This window comes from Neovison vison, chromosome 7, assembly GCF_020171115.1.
Source record: "Neovison vison isolate M4711 chromosome 7, ASM_NN_V1, whole genome shotgun sequence".
NCBI classification, from domain to species: domain Eukaryota; kingdom Metazoa; phylum Chordata; class Mammalia; order Carnivora; family Mustelidae; genus Neogale; species Neogale vison.
Window position 1 is genome coordinate 202,256,761 of NC_058097.1, and position 23,531 is coordinate 202,280,291.

The following is a 23,531-nucleotide window of genomic DNA, read 5'->3' on the forward strand; positions in this document are numbered from 1 at the left end:
CCACACCTGTAACCTGATCACCTGCCTGTCTGACACCAGCAGCTGCTCGGGAACCATCCCCCTTTGTGGCGCAGGTGTGCGTGGGGCGGGGGCCCTGCTAAGACAGAGGAAGGCCCCCTTGGCACAGCTCAGGCCCCAGAGGAGCAAGCCCACAGGAACCACCGTGGGGACACTTACCATGACAGCTGTCCTAGAGGGCAGAGGGTGGAACGCTACCTTCAGAGGTGGGAGGGGACCTCTCGGGACGGACGCGGCCCCTCCGCTCCAGAGCGACCAGCTTCCGATGTGGGTCGCAGCCCCGCCGTCCATGCCCTGTGGGGTCAAGTCCGGTCGCCTCTCTGGGGTTCCTGTTTTCTCATGGTGAAATGGCAGGGCGCAGGGTGACCTGTTCTGAGAGGGGGTCCTGGGTGAGGTGGCATCGATGGACAGAGCTACGGGGAGAGCTCGGGAACGGAGGGGTCCGCGGGCTGGGCCCTGACACTGTCTTTCCGGACTCCAGCCACTCTGGATCCCTTCTCTTCCTCTTGCACCTGGAAAACCAAGGCTCCCAGGGGCGTGGGGGGTAGGAGGGCGGTGGTGTCGGGGCAGGGCTTCCCTGCTACTCCAGGCAATTGGACGCCACCCCACGTCATAATTCCCAGGCCCACAGCCCCAGGCTGTCCTCCTCCAAGTTGGGCCTGGGTCTGGTGAGACCTTGGGCTGGATCCCTCAGCTCAGCGCTCCCTGAACACCTGCTGTGTGGCCCCGGAATCGGGCTGGCCCTCTCTGGGCCCTGGCTCCTTCTCTGTGGTCCGGGAGAGGATCCAGAGGCCCCTGAGAGAGAGGTAATGAAATCTCTGCCGGCAGCTTCCAGCCGGCCCAGAGCCAAGGTCAGGCACGAGGCCAGGGCAGCCCCGCCCTAGCAGCCCGCCCAGCCTCGGACATTTCATAACTACCGGGCATTGGGGCAGAGCGGGGACGGCCAGGAGGAAGGGCAGCTTGGCAGGGCCTCAGGTACGCTGTCCCAGGGAGGCGGGGATGAGTCCCCAGCAGCCAGGGCCCGGGACCAGGCTGGTGGGCTTGCTCGGGGACACCAGGCTGGGGGCTGCCGGGGCAGGCCTGGCTACTGGAGGCCACACACACAGGCTGGCTTTGTCTTCCAGGAGCTCCTCTGCCTGCCTGGGGAGAAAGGGGAGGAGGGAAGGAACTTCCTCTGCTCAGACCTAAGAGCTGGAGAGGGAGGGGCTGAGGCGAGGCTCCGGGCCTTTGAGGCTGGTGGCCGGCAGCCATCCTTGTTTTGTCTCTCATTGTCCTCTCACTGGGGTCACAGCACATCTTTTCTGGGGCTGAGGGCCGCAGCTCTGGACCTGGCTGCCCCAGGAGGGAATACACCCCCATCCCTGGTGGGGGAAGGGATGGGGGCAGGGCAAGCATCCATCTGGCAACACAGAGTTTCTGGGCGCTGCTAGGCGAGCCCGGTGCTGGGGCCAGAGTACCCACTAACTATGGGACATCCCGTTCTTGGGAGCGGGCTCTGCCAGGATCCAGGAAAGAGGGATGAGCCAGACTCTGCCCTGCCTGGAGGAGGGGTTGATCATCAGAAGGTCTCAGAGCAACAGGGGAACTCTCCGGGGTGGGGTTGGCTCCTCCCACAGGCCAAGGGTTGATCCCCAGTTCCCCCACCCCCCATTGTAGGGAGGGGACTCTGCCAGAGCTTCTGGAGAGCCCATGAAAAGCCAGGTTCAGGCTCCAAGGGGAGATCAGATTGGAGACCCTGGGGTAACAGGACTGTGGGGTCATCAAGGCTGGCACTGTGACCTCCACTCTGGCAGCCTGATCGAGGCGCCCCCCAGACCCTCAGAGCTCCAAGTTGTTTATCTCTCTCACCCCTACATGGCGCTCAGGTTGATGTCTTTTCCTCCCTCGTGCCCACACTGGGCCAAGGCCTCTCCTTGGGCTCTTCCCCAGGGTCTCCTCCCTGGAGCCCCCTTGGCACAGCTGTCCTTCACAGGCTGTCTGAGTGCGCTCGTTCAGAGCCATGGTCACCGAGCACACACCGCACGCCCGAATCCTCCCAACAGCGCCCTGGGGCAGCTAGGTACCACCCCCATTTCTCGGATGGGGCAGGCGAGCCGCAGAGGAGCCGAGCAACCCGCTCAGGGGCTCCTAGCTCACAAACAGGCTGCCGGGATTCGAGCCCAGACCTCCGTGCCCCGACACCATACCGAAGGGGTGTTCTTAGGGAGGCTCTTGGGGTCTCAGTCAGTTGAGCATCTAACTCTTGATCTCAGCTCCTGTCCTGATCTCAGGGCTGTGAGTTCAAGCCCCGTGTTGGGCTCCACACTGGGTATGGAGCCTACTTTAAGAAGGAGGGGGGCGGTTTCCCTTAGGAGGCTTCCAGGACAGCTCAGGAAGCGGAGGCAGTGAGAATGGCAGAGGCTGGGTGGGGAGCAGGGGGGGGCCACTCCATGGAGAGCTCATCACAGGACGGGCCACCTCGTAGGGCGGGGGGTGGGACAGTAGAGTCCCAGTGATGCTTTGGAGCCAGCAGACCGGCGTGCCCAGCTGACTCACCCCCGCCCTGACGCCATGCGATCTGTCTGGGCCTCAGCTTCCCCCAGGGGCACCGTGGGGACACCCATGTCAGGCTGACTGAGGTCGGCACGTGCGGTCAGTGCCTGCTCATCGTGATAGCTAGAGGAGTCCCTGGGCCAAGGCCTTAAGGGGATGTGGCTTGTCCTCCCCCAGCCTCCAAGCCAAGGGAAACAGGCCTGTCCCTTGTCATCATCTGCTGTCTTGGCCCCTCCTACCCCACCCACTGGCCTCAGGAGCCACAGGTCAAGAACACATGTGGCACGGCAGGTGGCTGAAGCCGGGGCCCCTTAGTGGGTGGCGGACCCTTGGGCCCACCAGCCGCTGGGACCTTGGCAGTCAGCCAGAGGAGGTCCCAAGGGGAAGCAAGGTGGGGACTAGTGGGAATAGGGGGAGTCAGAGGCAGAGAGCGGGGTACAACCAGTGTGTCTTCTCACCCTCGAGGGCAGTGCCCAAGTCCAGCCACGTGCCCCTGCTCCCTGTTCCTGCATCTGCAGTTCAGACCAGCCCCCTGAGGTGTCCCTCTCCCCAGGGGTCAGGCTGCCATGTAGGGGGATGGAGGGTGGGGGTGGGCAGCCCTCTGTTCCTCCAGATTCCTTTGCATCCTGGCTTCCAGGGTAGAAAAGCGGGTGGTCTTGGTTCACCTCCTTGCCCTCTCTGTGCTGAGATGTCCCTCTCCTTGCGAGGGAGAAGACGGTGCCCTCAGCAGGCTGTTGTAGGGGTCAAATGTGTCACGCAGGCACAGGAAATGTCATTCAACATCCTCATGAACTTCCACAATATCACATGTTCCCGAGGGGTAGGGGTCGGGGGGGTGGAGGTGGGCTCCAAGACCCCAGCCCAGACCGATCCAGGAAGCCCCATATCTGTGTCCTTTGTGAGGTCACAGACCCAGGCTCCCCCAGGAGGTGCCCTGGCCTCCTGGGCACACCTGGGCGGTACCCAGCTTCCCATCCCCTAAAGGGCATCCCTTGATCCCTCTGTCCAGATTGACCAACGTTGGTGGGTGGGGGACAATATTGGGTGAGTCGGCTTCAGTGTTGCCAGGCGAGGCTGCTGGAATGTTCCGTCCAGCACCCCCACAGAGCTCCCCTCCCCTCCCTCGCCCAGAGGTGCACTGTTCCAGTTACGTGCCTGACATTTTTGTGGGTTCTGCAGACATCGCTTATGAAAAGGCACAGAGCCCTGGGGGGGCAGATGAGGTGGGCGCACTCTGTACTCCACACCCATCCGCAGGGGTCCGGAGGGGCCCACGAGACAAAACAAGGAGTGGCAGCAGGTGGAGAGAAAGAAACGCTGGCTAGGAACTTAGTGACCCCAGCCGCTGGTGACCTCCAGCCCGTGCACCGCGGCCATGGCTTTAGGGGGCCTGATGTCATTTGTTTGTCGGGAGGATGGCAAGTGCTGTTATTATTCCCACTTTACAGACAAGGAAATTGAGGCAGAGAGATGAGTGGCCTGCCCAAGGTCATAAGGCCAGAAGGAGGCCGAGCCGGGGGTGACAAGCCCAGATGGCAGCCCTGGAGGCCGGGAGGGCCTTGGCACTGCCTGGCGTCCCTTCCTCCGAGAGGCGCGTGGGGTCTGGGGGCAAGCCTGGGGCCGAGAGGGGCTCTGAGAATGTCCCCTCTCTGCTACGCTGGCACTGCCTCTGGGTCCCATGGGATCTGTCTTGTGCCCCCAGGCAACTGCTTCATTCCCCAGACCAGAGCAGGAGGCCTGTGGGGTCAGCCTGCCCCTCCCCCATCATGCCCAGGGCTGCAGCCAGGCTCTCGGCACAGAGTGCCCTTCCGGCCGGGCCATTCTATTTGGCTGGAGCAGGCTCAGCTCTGGAGACCATGGATCACTCCAGAAATCTGAGGGCCATGGGGCAGCCACTTAACAACAGCTGGCAGCTTTGGGCATGCTGACACCTGGCCCTGGGCTCAGAGCTGGACAGCGTGGTCTCCTCTTTGAAAAACAGCCTGTCAGCTGGTGGCCACTAGGGTTACCCTCCCCGACAGATAAGGAGGCTAAGACCTAACTCAGGTAGGGAGGCAAAGAGAGGCCAGCGGGAGAGAGGATGAAACCCCTTCCCATGTGAAGGAGTAATCCGGGCGAGCTGCCTAGAGGAGGCGTTCACCAAGCTGCGACCTGAAGGGAAGGGAGTCAGAGAGGGCAGGAGGAAAGGGTCCCCACGGGTCCTTGGCACCAGGCCAGGAAGCAAGTACGTCACCCTGCTCCTCTGATGAGTTTCGAGTAAACAGGCGGGGGCCCGGGGGAATGTGGGGACCCCACCTGGACCTCCCGCCCAGGCTGCTGACAGCATGGAGGCATCGAGGGCCCCCTCAGCCCCTGCCGCCTACTGTTCCAGCTCCTCCAGCACTGGGGCTGGTGAGAGGGGCAGAGACAGTGGAAGCCACCGCCCAGGTCCCCCAGGACCCCAGCACCCCCGTGCTGCCACCAGCCAGCCTGGCTTCCCCAGGCAGTGCCCCCAGGAGAGGGGCAGGAGGCGCGGTGTATTCTGTGTCTGGATTGTCCCCCAGTGGCGGCCATGGTGGCTGTTGGTGGACTGTCCTCTACTTATCGAACTCTTCCTGGTTAATCCTCACAGACCTGGCAGGGATGATGGCGGCCCCATCTCCATGAGGGGCACCAGAGTGGGAGGGGGACCATGGCTTGGGGCTCATTTCCGTGTGGCAGGGAGAAATGAGGTTCCCCTGCTGCCTGCCTACCTTTTGGGGCTCTGGGGTAGCTGCTCCCAAGCGCCCCCCACCGGGTGCTGTCCTGCCCCCAGCCCAAGGTCCAGGGCTCTCCTGCCCACTGGCCAAGGGGAAGGGATTGGGGGTCCATCAGAATGTGTGTGTGTGTGTGTGTGTGCGCACACGTGTGTAGAGGGGGCAGCCCCTGCCCTCTGGGGTCATGCGGGAGTCCTTGTAGGAGTGTCCGTGAGCCCACACAGGTACAGCCAGGAGCTCGAGGAGGATGCCGGAGAAGGTGGGGAGCCCCGGCCCACGTTGCCCCCTCCCTGCAGGATGGACCCCTACGCGGACACCCTGCGGCGGCTGCGGGAGGCCTTCAGCACAGGGCGGACGAGGCCCGCCGAGTTCAGGGCGGCGCAGCTCAAGGGCCTCCGCCGCTTCCTGCAGGAAAACAAGCAGCTTCTGCAGGAGGCTTTGGCGCAGGACCTGCACAAGGTGGGCGGGGCCGGGGGTTGGAGGCGGGGCCGGGGGCCGGGGACGGGCGGGGTGGGGGCCGCAGCTTCCTCCCTGAGCAGGGACTAAGGCCATGCAAACCCCACTCCCTTCCCTGTGCCCGCACGGATTCTTCGCCTCTTCCGCAGCGTCTATCCGCGCATTTACCATCTGCCCCACAACGCCGTACTGAGCACCTACCATGTTCTGGGTCTCCTGTTCTAGGCCAAGAGGGTACAACAGAAAGTGAACCAAAATCCTTGTGCCCAGGGAGCTGGCCTTCCGGAGAGTGGCACAAAACAACAGTAAAGAACTAATTGTATAGTATATTGGATGGTTTCAAGTGCCATGGAGAGACACTCCCAGGGTGAGAGGGGCAAGAGGGCGAACCAGGAGCAGGGCGGTGTTTTACATGTGGGAGTCAGGGGCAGTTTCTCTGAGGAGACCTGCGGGAGGGAGAACTTTGGAGGAAATGGCAGCAGGCACAGCATGTGCAAAGGCCCTGAGGCAGGCGGCCTCTGTGCTTGAGGTGGAGCAAAGAGGCCAGCATACCTGGAGGGGAGTAAGAGATGCAGAGATGCACAAAAGATAGATCCAGGGAGGCGGGTCACACCATGTAGTGGCTCGTGCACCACAGATGAGTTCAGTTTCACTCAGAAAGTTGGGCGTCATTGGCCCCTCTCCAAACCCACAGGCCTGAGGGCTTGGCTTCTCCCAATTTCAGTAGCAGCCCAGCAATGCATTTGCTTCCGGGCAACCTCCCACCCCCTCAGCCGACAGGGCCCAACCGCTTGGCTGCTCGTGCCCCGAGGGATCCTTCTCTGGACAAAATGCCCTCTGCACCTGCCACCAAGGCCGCGGCGTCCAGACCCACCCCCAGGCTCCCCAGGCCCCTCAACGCCTGGAACTCCTCAGGGCCAGGCCTATGCCTCTTTGCCGCCGGGTGAGGTGCCACCCTTGCAGTGGGCCTGCAGGTTCCACCCAAGTCACGATAGAGCAGAGCTGGCCCCGGGGTCCTTCAGTAGCTTCCTTGGGTAGCTCCCGACTCACAGGCACAGGGCCAAGTGTCCGGCCTGTCCCCAGAGCAGTCATGGACTTTGAGACTAGTGCCTCAGGGCATCCAGGGTCATCCCTTGGGGATAGCAAAGTGTATCCACAAGGACTAACCTTGAGGATGTGGCTTCCTGGTGATGCCTGCTCCCTTTCTCAGTGTTCCCAAATCTGCCTTAAACTGTGATGCCCCGGGATTGTAGCCAGGTGAGGCCCAGGCTTCCTTGTCAGCAGTTTCTGGAATCATCTGTTTTCCCATGAACCTATGAAACCAGGGTTCTCTCCTCGACAGTCCTCACCCCTGCTGCCCGGTGCCATGGCCTCACCCAGTCTGCTCCTTGCTAACTAGGAACACAGCAAGCCGGCGCCCACCTCAGAGCCTGGAATTTTCTGCCTCCACGTATCCGTGGGCTCGCCCCCTCCCAGTTCTCACCGCTCAAAGGTCACCTCGTCCCAAGGCCGGCACTGATAATCTTGTATAAAGCAGAGTACACACACACACACATACATACATGAGCACACACAGGTGCGCACACACGCATTCACGGACGCCCATGCACTCGCGTGCGCGTGCCCGTGCACAGCCCCCAACAAACACACACACACACACACACACGCAATGCACGCACATCACACACTCCAGCAGTCTCTGTCCCCTGTCCCCTGTTTCACTCCCATGGCTCTGGTCACATCGGTGTTCTCAGTGTCACAGCGGCTGTCCCCCTCCGATGTCCGCTCTGCGGGGCAGGCTCTCTGGGCCCAGTGCTGTCTCTCCCTGCTGCGTTCCTGGCACAGGAGGGACTCCCGAGGGCTGGAAGCCCTCATTGAACACGGAGTGCGTGAATGAAGGATCCAACTGGGGTCCCCCAGCCCGAACCCCGCCCCTATCTCTCCCCTGCAGTCAACCTTCGAGGCAGAGGTGTCTGAGATCAGAATCAGCGAAAGCGAGATTGACTTGGCCCTCAGGAATCTGAGGTCCTGGATGAAGGATGAGAAAGTGCCCAAGAATCTGGTGAGCTGGCCCCAGGGGGGAGAGGGCACACGGGCAGCCTCGCCCGCTGGAGGGTGGCACAGAGGGTCTGGCAGTCTCAAGGCCCCACCACTCACCACCACCCTGGCCCTGGGGCCCAGGCCACGCAGCTGGACTCGGCCTTCATCCGGAAGGAGCCCTTCGGCCTGGTGCTCATCATCGCCCCCTGGAACTACCCGGTGAACCTGACCCTGGTGCCCCTGGTGGGTGCCCTCGCTGCAGGTAAGAGCAGTTTGGCCCTTCCCGCTGCCCGCTGTCCCAGCTGTCCCCACCCTCAGGCCCCCTGGTGGCCCACAGAGCCTGTGAGCGGGGAGCTGGCAACGAGGGGCTAAGAAAAGCCGGTTCCCGCCTGGCCCAGCCTCCCTGGGCGGTGGGGCCTCGGGGGCCCGTCAGTCACCTCTCAGCCAGATGCTTCTCCTGAGAGCAGAGCGAGGCCGGGCACCAGGGGCAAGGGCTGAGCGGAGGCGGGAGAGGCCGGCCCTCTCCCAGCGCTGCCCCTGCCCCGCCCCGCAGGGAACTGCGTGGTGCTGAAGCCTTCGGAGTTCAGCAGGAGCACAGAGAAGGTCCTGGCTGAGGTCCTGCCCCGATACCTGGACCAGGTGAGCCGGGCATGGAGTGGGCCCAGCAGCTGCACTGGGGTTCCGCAGGACCTGAGTTCCAACCTCAGTCCTGCCTCCTTTGGGGTGTGCAGCCATGGCTGGGTCGCTGCCCTCTTTGCCTCTTTCCCATCGAGTGAAACAGAGAGCGAGTGCGTCCAGCTGTGCTCTCGGGACCGTGGCCCCGGAACCTGCCATCTGTCTTCCGGAGCCTGCCGGAGCCTGTCTTCTGGGCAGCCCTGACCACACCCCCACCCTGCCTGCCGCCTGTGCACCCCTCAACCCCAGCCGGGCCCTAACCTCACACCTTCCGGGGTGGGACTGCGGGGGACACCGGGCAGCTCCCTGCTCCCATCTGGCCCATCTAGGTCCCTGGAATCTGTGGGTCAGGCCCAGCAAGGGGGGGCACACAGGGAGGTAGCCCCCTGCGTTCCCCAGGCTGGGGTCCCAGAGGGAGCCGTCTGCCACTCCGCCTTGCAGAGCTGCTTTGCAGTGGTGCTGGGAGGGCCCCAGGAGACCGGGCAGCTGCTGGAGCACAAGTTCGACCACATCTTCTTCACGGGTGAGGCCAGGGTGCCCGCGGCGTGCAGGGCCTGGGGGGTTCCGCATGGGGATGGTCGAGCCCAACCACCCCCTCAGGGTGCTCGTCCCCAACCCTGGGAGAGGCCAAGGGACCCATGCGCACAGACAGCCAGGAAGGAAGCAGGCTGGCTCCAGGACAAGCTTGCTCTGTGCTCCTTGAGCAGGCTGGGGAGCAGCCCTGGCCCCTGGGACCCTCCAGGCCCCTTCCCTGGTCACAGTCTCATGGATGACAGCCTCTGCCCGTGCCGAGCTCCCACTGTGCCAGGCTCCCCCCTGGAGACCTTATACACCACCCACTGGTCTCAGGACCTTATACATGACCCTACTGACCCAGGGCCCTTGTGGCGGGCTGGACAGATGAGGGTTTGGAGGACAAGGTAATGAAGAGCCATGGCACCCAGCTGGGGTCACTTCGGGGACCAGGATTAGGGAGGCTGGATTTTCCTCCCAGGCCCTCAGTGAGTATCGTTCTCTGTGGTCCTCTGCCATCTCCCTGGCACGTGCCCCTGAGGCCCAGACACCACCTGGCTTCAGGTGACAGGATCGGGGTGTGTGTGGTGGGGTGTCCTATAAGGGTCACAGAGCCGGAGAGGCAGGGAGCCGTGTTCCCTGGCTGAGGTTCTGGAGGAGAGAGAAAGCAGACGGGGCGGAGAGCCACTTCGGAGGCCTCCTGCTCACTGGCCTCGTGCCTGGTACACCTTGTCCACACCAGAGCAGGGGAGTGTGGTCTCTGCCTTTCTCCCCACAAACCCTGCCACAAGCCCAGGACAGGGCCCATGGGCCCCCACCTTGGCGGCCAGGGAGCCTGCTACAGAAGCAGGGGGCGGAGTCCTCAGCTGGTCCTGTAGATTCCTGGTGGCTGGAGGTGGGGGGGGGGCTGGGGAGGGGGTGGCCCACCTTCCACCATCACACCTGACAGCTCGGCGGGCTTTGGGCCTTTGACTCGGGCCAGGAACCTGGGCAGCCTGCGCAGAGGCTGGGAGACTGACCAGGACCTAGTCTGCCATGAGCCCCTGACTCCTGCAGGACTGTCCTTGTCTGACGACAGTCACAGATCTGTCTTGAGGGTATGTGAACTTGTGGAAGGCTTTGTCACAGCCCGTGGCCAGGGGAAGCATCCATTCACTTGCTCGCTGTTTTCTGAGGGAACATGCCCTGTCCAGACGCCGTCCTAGCCTTGCGATAAAGCAAGGGCTGAGGAGACAGAGCCTCCCTGCCGGGGAAGCTCATGCTATAACAAGGGGACAGGGGACAGAGAATTGAACAGCGTGGGAATGATGGGGCCCTTGGAAGGGACTCTGGCAGGGAAGCGTGACAGGATTCAACAGACAAGGGGAGCCTCATAGACAAGGAGATGTTTCTGAAAGACCTGGGGGAGACGAGGACAGGTGAGGGGATGTGGGGGGCCTGGAGCAGGGTGGGCCGGGGGGAAAGGGCAGGGAAGCTGGGCCAGACTAGAGCAGGGACATCAGGCTCCCAGGTGGTGGCCGGAGAGGGCCATCCCAGCAAAAATGGCAGCACAGGACCCTGGGCCAGGCATGGGCAGGAACATCTTGGATACAGGGAACTTTTGGTGAGGGGGAGGTGGATGGAGGGGACTGTGAGACCCTGGAGATGGGCAGGTGGCCACTTCAGCCAAAGGCCGGGAGCAGAGGGAAGGGGGGGTTAGCGTGGCGTAGCCGCCAGGTTACGTCAGAGAGAAAGACCCAAACGGCAGCCCTTGGAGCTGGACTCTGGCCTTGGACCAGAGCAGTCTCTGCCAGTTCTGGAGAAGACTGGAGAGGTGGGGGGGGGATGGAGCGTGGCAGGCTGGCAAGAGTCACTGGCAGGGGGGCACCTGGCTGGCTCAGTCGTTAAGCATCTGCCTTCCACTGAGGTCATGATTCCAGAGTCCTGGGATCAAGCCCCACATCAGGCTCCCTGCTCAGCAGGGGCCTGCTTCTCCCTCTCCCTCTGCACCCCCCCACCTATGTTCCCTTTTTTTCTGTGTCTCTGTCAAGTAAATAAATAAATCTTAAAAAAAAAAAAAATCACTGGCAGAGGGAGCCCGGGATCAGAAGCAGGGCAAGGGGCTCCTGAATTTCTAACAAGGCAGGTCAGGAGAGGGAGCCAGGGACCTGGCTTGTGCTCTGTGCAGACCCCTCTATGGACCCCGCGTGGCTGGGCTGGGCTGGCGGAGGCTCTAAGCAAGGTGCTGGGGCAGAGACGGCCAGGGGAGGTCCGGGGTAGGGCTGGCATCCTCCAACTCCACCACCTCTCCAGGGAGGTCAGGCCAGGGAGTGCACTCCCCTGCCAGGGGTCCCAGCCCACAGCGGAGGCCATCCCACCTGGCTGAGGTGACTGAGGGTCACCCTGGTTTCTTTCCACTGCCCAGGGAGCCCCCGTGTGGGCAGGATCGTCATGGCTGCCGCCGCCAAGCACCTGACGCCCGTCACGCTGGAGCTGGGGGGCAAGAACCCCTGCTACGTGGACGACGACTGCGACCCCCAGACCGTGGCCAACCGCGTGGCCTTTTTCCGCTACTTCAACAGCGGCCAGACCTGCGTGGCCCCCGACTACGTGCTGTGCAGCCCCGACACGCAGGAGCGGCTGCTGCCCGCCCTGCAGAGCGCCATCACCCGCTTCTACGGCGACGACCCCCGGAGCTGCCCGAGCCTGGGCCGCATCATCAGCGACAAGCACTTCCAGCGGCTCCGGGGCCTGCTGGGCTGCGGCCGCGTGGCCATCGGCGGCCAGAGCGACGAGAGCGAGCGCTACATCGGTGAGCGCGTCCTGTCGCCGCGCGGTCGCCGGGCGGAGGCCCTCCCAGGACGCGGGTCGCGCGTGGGCCTCGAGCCTGGGTCGCGAGTCCGGGCCCCGCCCTCGACACCCAGTAGCCCCGCCCCGACCCCTCGTCGCCCCGCCCCGCCTCGAGGCTCCCAGGGCCTCGCCATCTAGCCCAGCCTGGACTCCCGCCTCCCCCACCTCTGCTCCACCGTGACCCCCGCCCGGGCTGGACAGCCCCTCGCCGTCCTTCCTGGGGGCCGCGGGGCCGCTCTCTTCCCCGGAAGGCCCCTGAGGCCCGCCCGTGGCCCACCCCCACCCCCGTCCCGCCCCAGCGCTGAGGGGTCCCTTGTGCCCGCAGCCCCCACGGTGCTGGTGGACGTGCAGGAGACGGAGCCGGTGATGCAGGAGGAGATCTTCGGCCCCATCCTGCCCATCATGAACGTGAGGAGCCTGGACGAGGCCATCGACTTCATCAACCGTCGGGAGAAGCCCCTGGCCCTGTATGCCTTCTCCAACAGCAACCAGGTGGGGGGCCCAGGGGGCCCTGGGTCGGGGGCCCAGGCAGGGGGGGGCTGGACAGAGATGGGGTCAGGGGCCAGCAGTGGATGGCGGGCTGGTGACAGCAGACGGGGAGATGGCTCCGGGATTGGAGGGACCAAGGGGCCTGGAGGGAGGATTGCGTGTCCTGCTTCTCTGGAGCAGTCACAGAAATTCTAGGATGGGGCACTCTTGGTTCTGTCACTGTCCTTTCTACCTTTCTACAACTGCCCTTTCTGCCCCCCAACCTAAGCAACAGTCTCCAGGGTTCACGTCCCCGGCTCCGTCAGCACCCCGCTCTGTCTTCCTCATCATCTCTGGCTGTCAAATGTCCCCTTCCAGTGCTGGGCTCATAGAAGGCACACGCGGAATGGCGTGGAATGACTAGGGGAGAATGAAGGACCAGAACACACAGGAAGGACAGTGAACCCCAGCCCCCTGCCCTGCTCAGCCCCTGGGGGCATCCTGGGAGCCTCAAGGGCAAAGGGCAGGCGTCTACAGCTCAGGGCACACCTTCCTCTCTCACACAGCTCTTTATGAGATCCCTCGCAGATTGGACAGTGTGGGGTTTTTTTTTTTAAGATTTTATTTATTTATTTGAAGAGAGAGCATGAACAAGGGGGAGGGGCAGAGGGAGAGGGAGAAACAAGCTCCCTGCTCAGCAGGAGCCCCGATTCAGGGCTCAATCCCAGGACCCTGGGATCATGATCTGAACCAAAGGCAGACGCTTAACCAACTGAGCCACGCAGTATGTTTTCAGTAAACTCTTTATTTTGGAATAATTTTTACTTTACAGAAGACAAAGATAGTCCAGGGAGTCCCAATATACCCCGCTACCAGTTTCCCCCATTTAAGGGCCCTTATGTTCAACAAAACTAAGAGATGGGGACGCCTGGGTGGCTCAGTTGGTTGGGCAGCTGCCTTCGGCTCGGGTCATTGTCCCAGCATTCTGGGATCGAGTCCCACATCAGGCTCCTTGCTCGGCAGGGGGCCTGCTTCTCCCTCTGCCTCTGCCTGCCTCTCTGTCTGCCTGTGCTCCCTCTCTCTCTGACAAATAAATAAAATCTTTAAAAAAAAAAAAAACAAAACCCTAAGAGATGGTGCTTGGTCTGTTACTGTTAACAACACTCCAAATTCTATTTGAGCTTCACATTTTTCTTTCAGCCCAAAGAGCCCAGCTAGAGCCCTACATTGCCTTAGTTGCGGGTCCTCTTGTCTGTCACCCCCGCTCAGCTTGAGAGGCGCTGACCAGGTCCCTTGCAGCATGTCCCCAACCTTGGTGGTCTGGTGTTTGTCTCATGAAAGATTACCACGGAGGTGAGGGCTGGCCTCCAACCTCCTATCAGGAATAGGGATCCACACATCACTGGTGAGGCCAAGGTCTCGGCTGCCAGGGGTCTCCCACAAGAGACCGACCTCTTCTTTGAGAGCAAGTCTGGAAGTCGAGCCCCCCTTCCATGGGATTGAGCGCCACCTGCTGAAGGCGGACACCTACTTCCATCCCCTGGAATCTGTAAGAACGATTTGGCTCTTGAATCACTTCTATCAGCAGGGACTCGCGTGCACCTGTTTTATTCTCCGGGTCACAATGCAACTCTGCCTTGTGTCCTTGCTCAGTCTGTCCCTCTTCGGGCACTGGGAGCTGCTGTGTCCTTCAGTGTCACCCCCCATCCTTTTGTTTTCCAACCACTTCCTTCCTTTCAGGGTCCACGAGCTGCTTCGGCTCATCCCGTGTTTCCCTTGCCCAGCCCGAGTCAGTCATTCTTCCAAGGAGCCCTGCTCTATCTGGATAATAGTAACTTCAGAAAATTTACAATCCGGGTTTTTTGGAAAGGGGTCAGTTTTCTCAATGCTCAGCACTGACTGGCCCCGGGGACCCATGGCCGCCCCCAAGAAACACTGTGACAACCCTGCTCCCTCTTGTGTCACTATTATTACCCACCTCCACGTGATTTCTGAGCCCTGTGATGGGGCGGTTCCCTCTCACACGCAGACCAGCCGTTAGCTCAGGATCACATGTCATAACTAAATATAGCCGAGTTTTCTGGCAATGACTATAGTGTTTGCTGATCATTTCCCCTCATTCTTCCAATAAACCTATAGGTTTAAAGAGAAAAGGGCTTCTTGGGGCACCTGAGTGGCTCAGTCCTTTAGCGTATGCCTTCAGCTCGGGTCATGATCCCAGGGTCCGGGGATCGAGCCCCGCATTGGGCTCCTGCTCCTCCCTCTCCCACTCCCCCTGCTTGTGATGTCTCTCAGTGCCTCTGTCAAATAAATAAATAAAATCTTAAAAAAAAAAAAAAAGAGAGAGAGAGAGAGAAAGGGGCTTCTTTAAGTCAAGCAAGGGCCACGTTCATGTTCCTAAAATGCACACCTGGCTTCATCACCCCATCTCAAGGTCCTCCCTGTGCTGCACACTGCACAGCCCAGCCCCTGGGTCTCTGCACCTGCCCTTCACTCTGCCTGGGGGGACCCCTTCCCCTGAGAGGCAGCAGTGGCATCACGTCCCTCCCTTGGGACGCTTCCCTGACTACCTGGCATTTCACCTTGAACTCTCCACGTCCCCAGGGGACCGCTGAGCTTCCTGCCTCCCTCTTGGCCCTGCGTCTGTGTCACCAGCCCCCTCGCAAGGGCCACGCTCCAGCAGCTGCACAGGAAACATGTCCAGACTTGGGGGCTCGGGGGCAGGCTTGGACACAACCACACCCCCCCACCTGTGACACTCCCTGGGTGGCCAGACTCTTCCACCCTGCGGGGTCCTGCGGGCTGGCTTCTGGCTGCCCGCCACAGGGCCTCATGGCTGTTCCCCTCCCCACCAGGTGGTCAAGCGAGTACTAGCCCAGACTAGCAGCGGGGGCTTCTGCGGGAACGATGGTTTCATGCACATGACCCTCGCCAGCTTGCCTTTCGGAGGAGTGGGTAAGTGCTGGCGGAGCCCCGCCTTCTCTTGCTGTTACTGGACTGAGGGCACCCCTGCCTCCATCCTGCAAAAACCTTCCAGACCTGCCCCTGCATGTACATATGGATGGGGACCCATAAGGACACCATTTGGGGTTCTGGTACGGGGGCCAGCAGTGGTGCCTGGTCCTGGAGGCCCACACAGCCCCGGCGTCCGCATTCAGTCCACCCCCCACCCCAGACAATTTGCCAGGCCCTCTGGACAGTGGCTTGGGTGCCTAGTGTGGGCAGGTGCCTGTCTCTGGCTCTCCCATGCCACTGAAGAAGCGGTGGGATCAGAGAGGGTCGCGGCTACTCCATATCACACAGACGGCCCATTTCGCAGATGGGGAAACCAAGGTCCTATTGCGTGTGACCGACCGGCAGAGCCCAGGTGTGTCTGACAGCCTCCCGCTGGCTGCTGCGGGGCTGACTGACGTGTCCCATGTCGCCCTACAGGTGCCAGTGGGATGGGCAGCTACCATGGCAAGTTCTCCTTCGATACCTTCTCCCACCACCGTGCCTGCCTGCTGCGCCACCCCGGGCTGGAGAAGATCTACTCCATTCGCTACCCGCCCTACTCGCCTCGCAACTTGAGGATGCTGCTGGTGGCCATGGAGGGTCGCAGCTGCAGCTGTACCCTGCTCTGAGCCCGGCTCACACCTGTGAGTCTGCTGCCCCTGCCGCCTGCGGCTAGGGCAGATGTGGCCTGGGGCACACACCCAGGTGGGGAAAGACCACAGCCCAGACCAGGGCATGCCCTGCTCCCTCCTGGGGCTTCTCTCTGGGAGCCCTCAGCCTGCTGCCTTCCAGCTTCCCTCAGCTGACCCCAACTAGGATGGACCAAGGCGAGGGAGCCTGGAAGACTATGCGGTAACCTGTCCCTGGTACCCACTAGCCACCCGAGTCCTGGGGAGGCCGGCAGGTGTGGACACTTCTGAGCCACCCCCCTTCACAACCAGCACCTCCGGACTTCACTGTGGGGATTACATTTTGGAGTTTAATAATAAATGAATTATTCATCCCAAGCTCCTGTCTCCTCCTTTGGGTGGTGTCAGTCTTTCTCCCCTCAGGCCTTCTTGGGAGTTCTGAGCACCTTCCTGTCCCCCCAGTGGCTGGCCCTGGGTGCCTTCCCCTTACCACGTCCCACACCAGAGTCACCCTCTCCTGCTCATCCTCCTGGGCCCTGATGCCATGGAATTGTCCCTTACCCACTCAGCCACCAAACCAAAGCCCTGGGGCCCCCGGCTCAACATCCCCTTCTCACCCCCCAAGTCCCACCTCTGAACAAGTCCTGATGGTGCTATAAAGCTGCAGAACTTGCAATCCACACACCTGGCCGCCATGACCAGGGCCATCTGTCACCTCTTCTTTCCCCACAGGCCTGACCTCAGTGCACTCACTGATCTTCCCAAAGCTCACCCCGACCATGCTACCCCGCCGTCCAGCCTGAGCCCCTCAGTGGCTCCCTGTGGCCCGGAAGTCAGGACCCACATGAATCCTTGGAGGCTCCTCCACAGCGCTGGGTCCCTGTTGTCCTTCTCAAGAGGACCTCTGCACGCACGCCCCGCATGCCTGCCCTGCCCTTGGCCGGCCCTACTCCTCGGAGTCAGCTGGGACATCGTATCAACCGAGAAGCCTTGCGAGAACGCCTCCCCCTCCCCAGCCCACCACCAACACACAGGAGGCCCCAAGGGCCTTCTCCGTGCCTGCCACCACGGGGTCCCTCTGCCCCACGATGGATCCCCTGGGAGGAGACAGTTGGGTGGCTGTTGAGGGACAGGGATCCCGCGTCACACACACCCAGGTAGGACGCAGGCGGCCGCACTGTGCAGCTCTAACGCTTGGGCCAATTTCCTAGACAAGTCCGTGCCTCAGTTTCCCCATCAATAAAGCGAGAATAATCCTCCACACGCGGCCCCTGGGTCAAGGTTTGGCACCGACCAGGCACGGCTCCCGCGGAATCTTTGCACCGACCACAGTTCTCTGCACCGACCACAAATACCCCGCAGCAACCCAGCAACCCTCCTCCAACCCTCCGCGCCAGGTCCGACCCGGAGCCGCTTCCTAAGCCACGCCCCGGACGTCCCGCCTCCAGTGGCTCAGGAGTCCTCTCTTATTGGCCTCTCCAATCCAACATGGCAGCGCCCTGCGCAACTTCAAGAGTTGGCTATCCCCTAGCCAATCAAAGGAAAGATGCTTCTGGATCCCGCCTCTTTCAGCGGAGGCACTGGCCAATCAGGTCACACCGTAAAAGAGGAGCGCGGAAAAGGTGAAACCAGCCGGCCCAATGGTAGCGTCTCAGCGTGTAGGCTCCGCCTCTCGGCGGAAAGGCCGCTCGGCAAGGGAAGGAGCGACAGCGCTTCATGGTAGGTGTTCGGGCTCAACTGTTAAAAGCCGGCCCTGGGCGGTGCGGCGTCGGGGGCGAGTGTGGTGCTCTCGTAAGCCCCGCCGGCTGTGCGGACGGGCTTCATCTCGGCCTGCTCAGGGCCGGCGGTGCAGGTGTCCTTCAGCGCGCAGCGGGCGGACCCGGGGGCCGGCACCGCCAAGGCGCATGCCCCGCCCGCGTCCGTGGGGTCGGAGGTCATGGGGAAGGTCGGGGAAGGTGTCAGGCTCCTGGCACTGGAGTCAGGGGTCGGAGATGGGCACGCGGGAAGGCACAGGTCACGGGATGGCCACTTTTGAGCTTCGGCTAGGTGCCAGGCTCGGGACATATGCAACCCCCTTCGTTCTTCTGACCCCCATTTCTCGGAGGAGAAAACGTGCAGGATGACCTCACCCGCCCAAGGTCACTTGGCAGGCAGGAGACCGTTCCAGAAGGACCTTGATGGTGGGGCAAGGAATTTGATCCCAAGGGTTATTTAAGCCTTTAAAGGGTTTCTAGCATGGGGGAGGGGGGGGCCTGTGGGTGTAAAGGGCGGAGCCTGAGTTCATGTACTGGTCCCACACCCTCCCCCATCCAGTGTGTGACTTTGGGCAAGTCACTTAACATGGCCAGGCTTCAGCTTCGCATCTGTGCCTCTCGTGGGGTCCTTGTGAGGACCGAATGATGGTGTGCGTGACCTCCCCCCCACCCCAGGACAGTGAGCTTTCAGTCCTGGTGGCTGCTATCGGTGTTGTCAGATCCCAAGAGGATAAACAGGGAAGGGGACCGATAGGAGACAGGAGCACTGGTCAGGCAAGAGAGGAGGAGGGATGGATTTTAAAGATTTCTTAGAAGGTGAGATCAATAGGACCTGGGTTCACAGATGCCTCCTCACTCTTAGCCCAGCCTAGCTGGGTCAGGTTTGGAGGGCTGGGAGGTGCCACACCTGTGCCTCTGTTAGAAATGGGGGTAAATCGGAGACCAAGTGACAGAGCGGCACTGAGGTCCGGGCTCCCGCAGTACCTGGGGACAGGTCTGGGACCCACGCATGCCTCTCCCTTTGCATCCCTGCAGATGCGCTGCCTGAGTACACCCACGCTGCTTCGGGCTCTGGCCCAGGCTGCACGAGCAGGTAGGACCAAGGGAGCCTTTCCTGGCGCGTTGGGGAGCCCAATCTCCTGACGTGAGTCTGCAGCTGCCTAACGTAATCCCTCTCCTCGCAGGGCAACCCGCTGGCCGGAGCCTCCACGGCAGCACTGTGGTAGCAACCTACAGTGAGTCTGGGGGCACCTTGAGCCTTGGGCTTTCCCGATCCTGAACCTGCCAGAGACAGGGGTGGAGGCCTAGGTTCTAGTCCCGGCTCTGCCTGAGGCTCCCCCTCTCTGAGCCTGTTTCTACTTTGTAACAGTGATCTAGACTGAATGTGATTCTTGGGGACAGGCTCTGTCTGCGAGGGGATGAGGAGGCTTCTCTGGGGCCGCACACTGAGCTCAGAGCTCCCCTGCCTGGGACAGGGAGGGAGGGAGCTGCCAGGTGGGAGGCTCTGGCGTCGGTCCCCTTCTGCCAGGACCTCACTGCCCGAGCCTCTTCCCAGCCCCCACCCCTAAACCTCTGGCTTGGACAGCTCCATATGCACAGGGAGAAGTGGACAAGGACTGCCCAGAGCCAGAGACAGGCCTCGCAAGGCCCTTGCTGAGGCCAGAAGATTTGATGAATGAACCAGTCCTTGGTGGGGGGGCAGCTGGAAGGAAGACAAGGCCTTATCTTCCTGAGTTGGATTCCTAGGGGAGGGACATGGGCCCGTGAGGCCCTGCCACAGTCCTCTCTGCCCACCTCCCCTGCAGAGTTCGTGAACATGCAGGAACCCTCAATGGACATGAAGGCGGTGACCGACAGGGCGGCTCAGACCCTGCTGTGGACTGAGCTCATCCGAGGTGGGCCCTGGGGGAAGGGGATGGGGGTGGGCACAGAGTGTTAGGGAGGCGGGGCTCCCACCCACCATGCCCCTGCTGCCCGCAGGCCTGGGCATGACCCTGAGCTACCTGTTCCGGGAGCCTGCCACCATCAACTACCCGTTCGAGAAGGGCCCACTGAGCCCTCGCTTTCGGGGAGAGCACGCGCTGCGCCGCTATCCGTCGGGAGAGGAGCGCTGCATTGCCTGTAAGCTTTGTGAAGCTGTCTGCCCCGCCCAGGTGAGCCCCTGACCCCTGCTGCCTGCCCCCCCAGCGCCTGCCACTCAGAGGGAAGCAGGGCAGTCTTGGACGCCCACCCCCTCACTGGGAATGTGTCCCTGGGAAAGCCCCTTGCCCTCCCTGAGCCTTGTTGCCAGGCCAGTGCAGGTCCCTGAGTCCTCAGAGGAAGGCTCGCAGCCCTGAGCCGGCCACATGACGCCTGGTCAGTGAGCCACAGGGTGGTACCTGAAGGTCCGCTTTTGCCCTGAACATGGCAGTGGTTTTAGCGTTCTGCGAATGTGCCTGTCACCGGCCCCGAGGACACACGTGCCGCCCCTGAGGCCCTCACTGCCCCTGTCTCCTGCTCCTTTGAAGCTCCAGCATTAGTTCTGTTGCAGGGCCCTGCACGGCGCTCCCAGCCCTGAGTCAGGGCCCCTTAGTGGAGAAACAGATCCGGTTGGGGCGCAGTTGGTTTAAGCGGCCGGTTCTTGGCTTCAGCTCAGGTCATGCTCTCAGTGTCGAGAGACCAAATCCCACATCGGGCTCTGCTTTCCGTGGGGCGTCTGCTGGACTTACCCCCTTCCTCTGCCTCTCCCCCTTACTTCCTGCATGCCCGTCGTCTCCCTCTCAAATAAATAAATCTTTAAAAAAAAGAGACAGACAGACAAGTGCAGTTGAGGCTCTTGGGCGGACCCATGGGTGTGCCCGGCAGTCAGCATCCCCCACACAGGGACCGCCCCCTCCCAGCAGCCTCCCGGGCCGTGACCTTGGTGTCTCTGACCCCAGAGCGCATAGAGGAGCCCAGACACCTGTAGCCATGACAGCCTTCCAGGTCATGAGCCCGTGGACAGATCAGCTGCTGTTCCTGCTCATGACTGACTTTTACAGCAACCTGGGATATAGAGATTATTATCTCCCATTTTTATAAATAAGGAAACTGAGGCCAAAGAAACAAGGCCACCAGCCTACGGTCCCACTGAATGATGAACATTACCTCCTGGGGACATATAAAGACCTTCGGCAAGCTCCCTTTGAACATCTTCTGGCCATGGGAGGCTCCAGAGTGTCTCACTGCTGGCACCAGGCCGTACCCAGAAACTGAGGGGTAGGGACCTAGCTTTGAGTCTGGGCTTTGTGCGGCCTGGGGAAGCCCCTCAACATCGCTGAGCCTCCGTTTTCTTATCCGCCGCCACCAGGGCGGTGCCAGGGCCACCGGTGCGGCAGTGAACCCAGCAGCCTAGGGGCCTCCCCTCGGGAGACCTAGTGTCTTAGGCAGGAGATGCCAGAAGTGGACAGAAATGTCCTCTAGGGCAGAATGACAGGGGACTTTGGGGAAAGGTGTCAGGAGGGGTGCCTCAGGCCAAGAGTGGGTGGCCCTGGGGTGAGCCCCCAGGAGGGAGCAGACAGGAGCAGTTGGGGCACCCGGTACCCTTCCCGCAGGCCATCACCATCGAGGCTGAGCCGCGGGCCGATGGCAGCCGCCGGACCACGCGCTATGACATCGACATGACCAAGTGTATCTATTGCGGCTTCTGCCAGGAGGCCTGCCCCGTGGACGCCATCGTGGAGGTGAGCGGGCCTGTGGGGGGGGCGGGGGCGGGGCCGGGGGCAGATGTGCTCCGGGGCGGGGGGGCGGGGGGCTTGATGCCGCTGCACCTGCCCCCGCCCGCAGGGCCCCAACTTCGAGTTCTCCACTGAGACGCACGAGGAGCTCCTGTACAACAAGGAGAAGCTGCTGAGCAACGGGGACAAGTGGGAGGCCGAGATTGCCGCCAACATCCAGGCCGACTACCTCTACCGCTGATGCCCCCCACCGCCCAGCTGGCCTGCAGCCCCCGCCACCCAATAAAAGAGTTCTGCCCTCCTGTCCCGTGTCCGTCGTGAATCCAGCTGTCCGGGCCACAAAGGTTCAGCCTGCGAGTCCCTCCCCTGGGCGGGTCCTTCAGGGAAGCTGGCAGAGGTGACCTGGCCTTCCGTGGGAGTCCGGGGGCCGTGGCTGGGCCCCGGCACAATGCAGTCCTCCTGCATACCCATCTTCCTGGGCATAGTCCCCCGGGCTTAGTCTCGGGTCGCTGTCCTGTAATCCTGGGTGTCCGGAGGGTCGGGCCATGCATGGCTACGGCCTTAAGGATGTCGAGTCTCCCGAGGCTTCGGGCAGAAGCCCAGTGAGTGGCAGAACCTCAGAAAGGCCAGGGTCTCCTTGTTGGGGGCAGGGAGAGGCGTGCCTGGGGCAGCAGTCACAAGGAGGTGACACAGGCCCTGCTGTCCCTGAGCTGGCCTTGCCTCATCTCTCGCCACATCCCCTTTCTGCCCCAAGTTCCCCAGACCAGGCTGCGGGCTTGGCTGCTGGTGCTCGGAACTTCCCCTTCCCAGTCCCGGCAGTGTGTGGTTCCCCAGGCGGTCGTGTGCTAGCCCGGTGCAGACAGGACAGCCAGAACCTGCTCCCTGGGACCCAGTGCCTCGCAAAAAGGCTTCGGCTTGTTTGTACCTGTGAGCACGCCAGCTCAGAGAAGTGAGGGACTTGCTTGGGGTCACACAGCATGTGTCCGATGAAAACACTAGCTCAGGTCAGAGATCTGGGCCCCTCCTCTTCCATCGTTCCCAAAAGTGCTCTTCACAAAACGCTAACCTCCTGTGATGCCGTGTCAAAAGAAGAGAGAGGAGGATGTTCTGTGGACCAGTGTGGGAAATGCCCCAAGTGCCCTCTTTCCTCTGGGATAGACACCACCTGTGAGCACATTCAAGGCTCTGAGAAGGCCTGTTGCAAAGAGTCCTAGCCTTTCCCCAGCTCATTCCCTTTGTTCATGGCTGCTGGCACCTGGGCCATCTCCTGGTGCTGAAGTGGTCCAGGCCCTGCTTGGGCCCCCACAGCCTAAGGAACTAGGCGCAGGGGTGAGGAATGCAGGAGCTGAAGAGAAGACCAGAACCTAGGAAGTGTATGTGTGCCCAGGTCCCTGCAGGCCGTAGTGGCTGTGGGAGGCCCGAGCCTTACAGTCATCAGCTTGAAAATGCTACGTCACCTTGGATTGCACTTTTCCCAGACACAACCAGCATTCGCTGATTGTCACGGAGCCTGTATCTGTACACCGGTAAATAGAACACATTTGTTTAAAATGGGTCAGATGGTCCCGCTCCTGACTTCATCCTTTCCCTTTCTGACCCCAAACTTTCTGTGTGTTTCGGGAGCGCACCTCCAATGCCATTTTGTAACAGTGGGGTTCCGGTTTCCGCTGCACCAGAAAGTATTGACCTCAGTTTGGTTGAAGCCCCCCCCCCCCAGGAAACAGACCTACGATGTCCAAGAACTGGGTCATCCCCTTTCTGATGATACTGACCTTGGCTGTAACTTTCCACCCCCAGCTCTGGGGCTTGCTTCATTTGCCCACAGCTCCCTTACCCCTCAGAGGACCTTGCCATGTGAAGTTCAAGGATCACCAGAGCTGAGAGGCCCCTTGTCCTTCCTGTCCCCAGTGGGTATGGTCCTGGTCTGTCCAAAGTGCAGGCAGCTGAACATTCGTGAGCCTCCGTTCAGGGGTGCTGGGACATGACCAACCGTGGGGAGCTAATCAGGAAAGTCACACGCACGCCCCTAGCTATAGGAAAAGCAACAACTACCATTGGGTGCGCTCAACATCACAAGGCCGGCCCAGCCCTCAGTATCCTGCTGCCGCTTAGGAAAAAGGCCCGCAGAGAACTGCACCCACCCAGGGCCCCTGGGCCTGGAGCTTAGGCTCCTTCCCTGGGTGGTCAAGAGGC

The 23,531-nt window shown here is 61.7% G+C and overlaps 2 protein-coding genes across 6 annotated transcripts; both read left to right on the forward strand.

The window, feature by feature from the left end:
- The first annotated feature begins 953 nt into the window (after positions 1-953).
- LOC122913198 (aldehyde dehydrogenase family 3 member B1) lies at positions 954-17,116 on the forward strand. Of its 4 annotated transcripts, XM_044259844.1 has the most exons (11): positions 954-993; positions 5,582-5,744; positions 7,693-7,803; positions 7,923-8,043; positions 8,335-8,420; positions 8,898-8,979; positions 11,374-11,760; positions 12,124-12,290; positions 15,122-15,221; positions 15,699-15,904; positions 16,622-17,116. In XM_044259844.1, the coding sequence occupies exons 2-10, from the start codon at positions 5,583-5,585 to the stop codon at positions 15,887-15,889; spliced, it is 1,407 nt and encodes a 468-aa protein (XP_044115779.1). In that variant the 5' UTR covers positions 954-993; position 5,582; the 3' UTR covers positions 15,890-15,904; positions 16,622-17,116. The 4 variants fall into 4 exon arrangements, with proteins under 4 accessions (XP_044115779.1, XP_044115778.1, XP_044115780.1 ...); XM_044259843.1 differs by lacking the exon at positions 16,622-17,116 and having other exon boundaries at positions 15,699-16,267; XM_044259845.1 differs by lacking the exons at positions 15,699-15,904; positions 16,622-17,116 and adding an exon at positions 13,608-13,815 and having other exon boundaries at positions 15,122-15,165.
- Positions 17,117-17,558: 442 nt separating this feature from the next.
- Positions 17,559-21,642, forward strand: NDUFS8 (NADH:ubiquinone oxidoreductase core subunit S8). 2 transcript variants are annotated; one of them, XM_044259847.1, is made up of 7 exons: positions 17,559-17,608; positions 18,679-18,736; positions 18,828-18,878; positions 19,449-19,538; positions 19,624-19,796; positions 21,216-21,344; positions 21,448-21,642. In XM_044259847.1, the coding sequence occupies exons 1-7, from the start codon at positions 17,606-17,608 to the stop codon at positions 21,577-21,579; spliced, it is 636 nt and encodes a 211-aa protein (XP_044115782.1). In that variant the 5' UTR covers positions 17,559-17,605; the 3' UTR covers positions 21,580-21,642. The 2 variants fall into 2 exon arrangements, with proteins under 2 accessions (XP_044115782.1, XP_044115783.1); XM_044259848.1 differs by lacking the exon at positions 17,559-17,608 and adding an exon at positions 18,049-18,069.
- The last annotated feature ends 1,889 nt before the right edge of the window (positions 21,643-23,531 follow it).